The sequence below is a fragment of the Otolemur garnettii genome, unplaced genomic scaffold (assembly GCF_000181295.1).
Source record: "Otolemur garnettii isolate 467f Iridium unplaced genomic scaffold, OtoGar3 scaffold00212, whole genome shotgun sequence".
Taxonomy (NCBI): domain Eukaryota; kingdom Metazoa; phylum Chordata; class Mammalia; order Primates; family Galagidae; genus Otolemur; species Otolemur garnettii.
The window spans coordinates 1,238,928-1,242,527 of NW_003852607.1; the positions used below are offsets into that span (position 1 = coordinate 1,238,928).

The window sequence follows — 3,600 nt, forward strand, 5'->3', positions numbered from 1 at the left end:
GTATAATCCCAGGTTCCTGGGTAGCTGAGGTAGGAGGATCATTTGAGAAGAGAAAACAGACTTAGTGCCTGTATCTCAGGGCTGGGGCACCAGCCACATACACTGGCCATGGTGGGTTTGAGACTGGCTGGGCCTGCCAAACAGTAATGACAGTTACAACCAAAAAATGGCAGGTGGCAGGTGTTTGTACTCTCAGCTAATTGGGAGGCTGAGGCAAGAGAATTGCTTAAGCCCAAGAGTTTGAGGTTACTGTGAGCTGTGATGTCATAGCACTCTACTGAGGGCAGCATAGTGAGACTATCAAAAAAAAAAACAAAACAAAACAAAGGAAAGACCTAAATATATAAAAATTTAGCCTACGGCGGTGCCTGTGGCTCAGAAGTAGGGTGCTGGACCCATATACCAAGGGTGACAGGTTCAAAACTGGCACCATCCAAACTACAACAACAAAAAAATAGCCGGGTGTTGTGGCGAGCACCTGTAGTACCAGCCACTCTGGAGGCAGAGGCAAGAGAATAATAGCCTAAGCCCAGGAGTTGGAGGTCGCTGTGAGCTGTGTGATGCCACAGCACGCTACCTAGGGCCATAGAGTGAGACTGTGTCTCTACAAGAAATAAATAAATAAATAAATAAAAATTCAGCCTGGTCCGTTGGCTCACACCTATAATCCTAGTACAGCAAACCTGCGCAGATAAGGGGAACAAACCAAAGTAGACAGAGTGGGGATTGTGGAAAATAAGACAGAGATGAAAGATGGGATTGGGATTTGTGACTCAGCTGATGGCTGCAGCAAGCACCAAAACACAAAATCAGCTTTATTTTATAGTATCTTATTAGGGTTGTCTATGGGGAAGTAGCATAGACAAAAGACATACCTTGGGTCTTACAGTATTATTGGAAAATGTAAATAACTTTTTTTTTTTTTTAACATAATCTTACTGTTTGCTCTCAGCACAGTGCCGAGGCATCACAGCTTATAGCAACCTCAAACTCCTGGGCATAAGCAATTCTCCTGCCTCAGCCTCCCAAGCAGCTGGGACTACAGGTGCCCACCACAACGCCCGGCCATTTCTTGTTGCGTTGTCATTGTTGTTTAGCAGGCCCAGCTGAGTTCGAACCGCCAGCCTCAGTGTATCTGGCCAGCATGGTAAACACTGTGATTTGGGCCCCAGCTGGAAATTGTAAATAACTTTAACAAAGACAAATCATCCTATTAATGGTTTGTACCTAACATCATTAACATATGATAAAAAGTAAGAGGGAAAGATCACAAGAATTTCTGCATAGTTCCTAAAAATTAACTAGACAAAGAAAGAGGTAGGCCACTCTGGCAGAGGGAGCATGAAGAAAGGAATATGGTTGTTTTGAGAAGGGAGGAGATGCAGTTGGGGGTTCATTCCTTGAATGTTTGATAGGCTGTTGGGGCCTTGCTGCCCCAAGGCCCGTTATCCACATCCTAGCACGGTGGAAGGGTAAGGTAGGTGGATCACTTGAGCTCAAGAGTTCAAACAGCATGAGCAAGCATGAAACCCTGTCTCTACTAAAAATAGAAAAACTAGTGGGCATTGTGGCTAGCAACTGAAGACTCACTTGGGACACTGAGGTGAGAGGATCCCTTGAGCTCAAGATTTTAAGGGGGCTGTGTGGTATGACAGCACATTCAGAGTGACAGAGTAAGACATTCGCTCTTAAAATATATTTATATAGATATACATATATGAAACAATTTTTGAAATGTATTTTGTAAGGACCTTCATATTGAACTTACATTCACACGAATTTGCAGTATATTCAGAATGTATTGATGTGAGCCTACAATAAGGCCAACAAATGTTATCTTAAAGGTACATAATCTCAATACTGTAAGAATAACTAGTGTGAAGAACACATACTTAATTCCCTTTTACATTCAAGAGTTACTGCTTTTTCAGAGAAGCCCTTGGTGACCACCTTTTACTGGCCTGAACCCTACAGGCGCCAGGATAGTCCCCCTTCAAGCCTGAGCTTAGGCTTGAAGCCCTCCCTCTGGAGTGAACTGGAAATAGAAACGGAAAGGACTTCTGGTGTGTTCTGTTGGGCATTAGCCTGAAACTGCACATTCAGCCCAGGGAGGGGTTTGCAATTCCTATTGTAGTTTGCCTCTCCTACGTAGACATTCTTGGATGGAGTATTTAAGGGGATTACAGAACTTAATTTTAATTGCAGGATCGTTCCTGGATTTAATCACCAGCGGAAGTTGACGCTCCCAGCTAGATTCTAGTTCCCAGACCTCTGAATAGCTCCTGCCTCTTCAGACGTTTTGTCCCTTTAACCCATGAAATTGGGCACCTGAGGAAACGCCCAAAGCATAGGCGGTGTCCAGACCCGCCCCACCTGCCCCGGCGCCCCGCCCCTTGTCCGCGCCCGCCCAGAAGCTCCCCTGATCCCCCGCCCCTCCTTCCTGCGCAGGTTCCTGCAGACCCGGAAGCCGCTGACTGGAGCAAGGCGATCACGGGTCCCGGTGAGTTTCTTTTTATGATTACGTGTTTGCTTCCCAAACTCCAGCCCCTTTATACCGGGATTTGGGGGGCCGTAGCGACCTCAAATCCCCGCACGGCTCCTTCTGCCCCGAGTCAATTCGCGTCCCAGTGAGCGTCCGGAGTCTCTATCTTGTGAACTGAGTCGCCCTGAGGCAGGTCCTGGCCCCAGTCTTTCTGCCACAGGTATGGGAGACTCCCCATTTTGCACCGTGTTGCTCCTAAAGCCCCGGAGTGACCCCTGCACTCCCTCCACGCCCCCTAAAGTCCTCACTCGGGTAGGGAATTCACGCACTTCCGGGTCCCAGGCCTCGCCCGAGTGTCCCTGGAGGGCAGCGCCGCAGCCCCGCTCTCCGGGGAGCCCCGTCATGTCCCTGTTCCGGGGGTTCTGCAGACCCCGCTTCTGCCCTAATCCGTCCCCTCAGCCCTACCCCGCCATTGTTCTTCTTGGCTGGTCAGCTCCCCGGGACAGTTCTCAGTTCTCAGTCACCAGTTCCTGTAAGTGTCGTGTGACACCAAATGTCCTTTCAGAGGTAATTCTTGTGCGCTGTTCAGGCGAGCATGTTATTCCTATTTATTATGATGAATGTGTGGAGTAACAGAGACGGAGAGGAAGAGAGGAAGACTCAAGGAGAGAGCATACCCTGGAAAAGTGTGTCCAGGAGACTAGAGGTCTTCTCGAGAAGGCCCCAGTGACAAACCTGCAAGGTTCTCCTTGTGGTGACTCAGTTTAAGAATGTGAAGACACTTAACTTCCTGGGAGCTGGCAACTAATACTTGCTTCCAGGTCTCTAAAAGCCACAGCTGGCTTCTCTAGCTTGATTCAGACTGACCAATGAGAAAGGTACCCTTGGGTGAAACTTTTGACTGGAGATAAAAAGAAGACAGAGCTGGTCTGGGAGTGAGGTCATTGTGGACTCTACTCAGCTTTTGCTCCCCTGGGTGGCATAAAGCCCTTCCTCTTTTTTTTTTTTTTTTGAGACAATCTCACTATGATGCCCTCGGTAGAGTGCTGTCACATCACAGCTCACAGCAACCTCCAACTCTTGGGCTTAAGCGATTCTCTTGCCTCAGCCTCCCAAGT

At 48.1% G+C, this 3,600-nt stretch overlaps 2 protein-coding genes across 3 annotated transcripts in view; both read left to right on the forward strand.

The window, feature by feature from the left end:
• The window catches only part of LOC100943724 (zinc finger protein 480-like), a 56,169-nt gene extending 53,054 nt beyond the window's left edge, over positions 1-3,115 (forward strand). The window contains exons 10-11 of the mRNA XM_023507979.1: positions 2,449-2,500; positions 2,744-3,115. Coding sequence (XP_023363747.1) covers positions 2,449-2,500; positions 2,744-3,115 — 424 coding nt within the window. The remainder of the gene's footprint in view (positions 1-2,448; positions 2,501-2,743) is intronic.
• LOC100944050 (zinc finger protein 83) overlaps positions 2,467-3,600 on the forward strand; it is a 35,632-nt gene continuing 34,498 nt past the window's right edge. The window contains exon 1 of one of the 2 annotated variants that reach the window (XM_023507938.1): positions 2,467-2,500. The gene's annotated coding sequence lies outside the window, so the exon portion shown is untranslated. Of the gene's footprint in view, positions 2,501-2,638; positions 2,703-3,600 lie in introns of those variants that run through there. The other variant, XM_023507939.1, reaches the window with a different exon arrangement.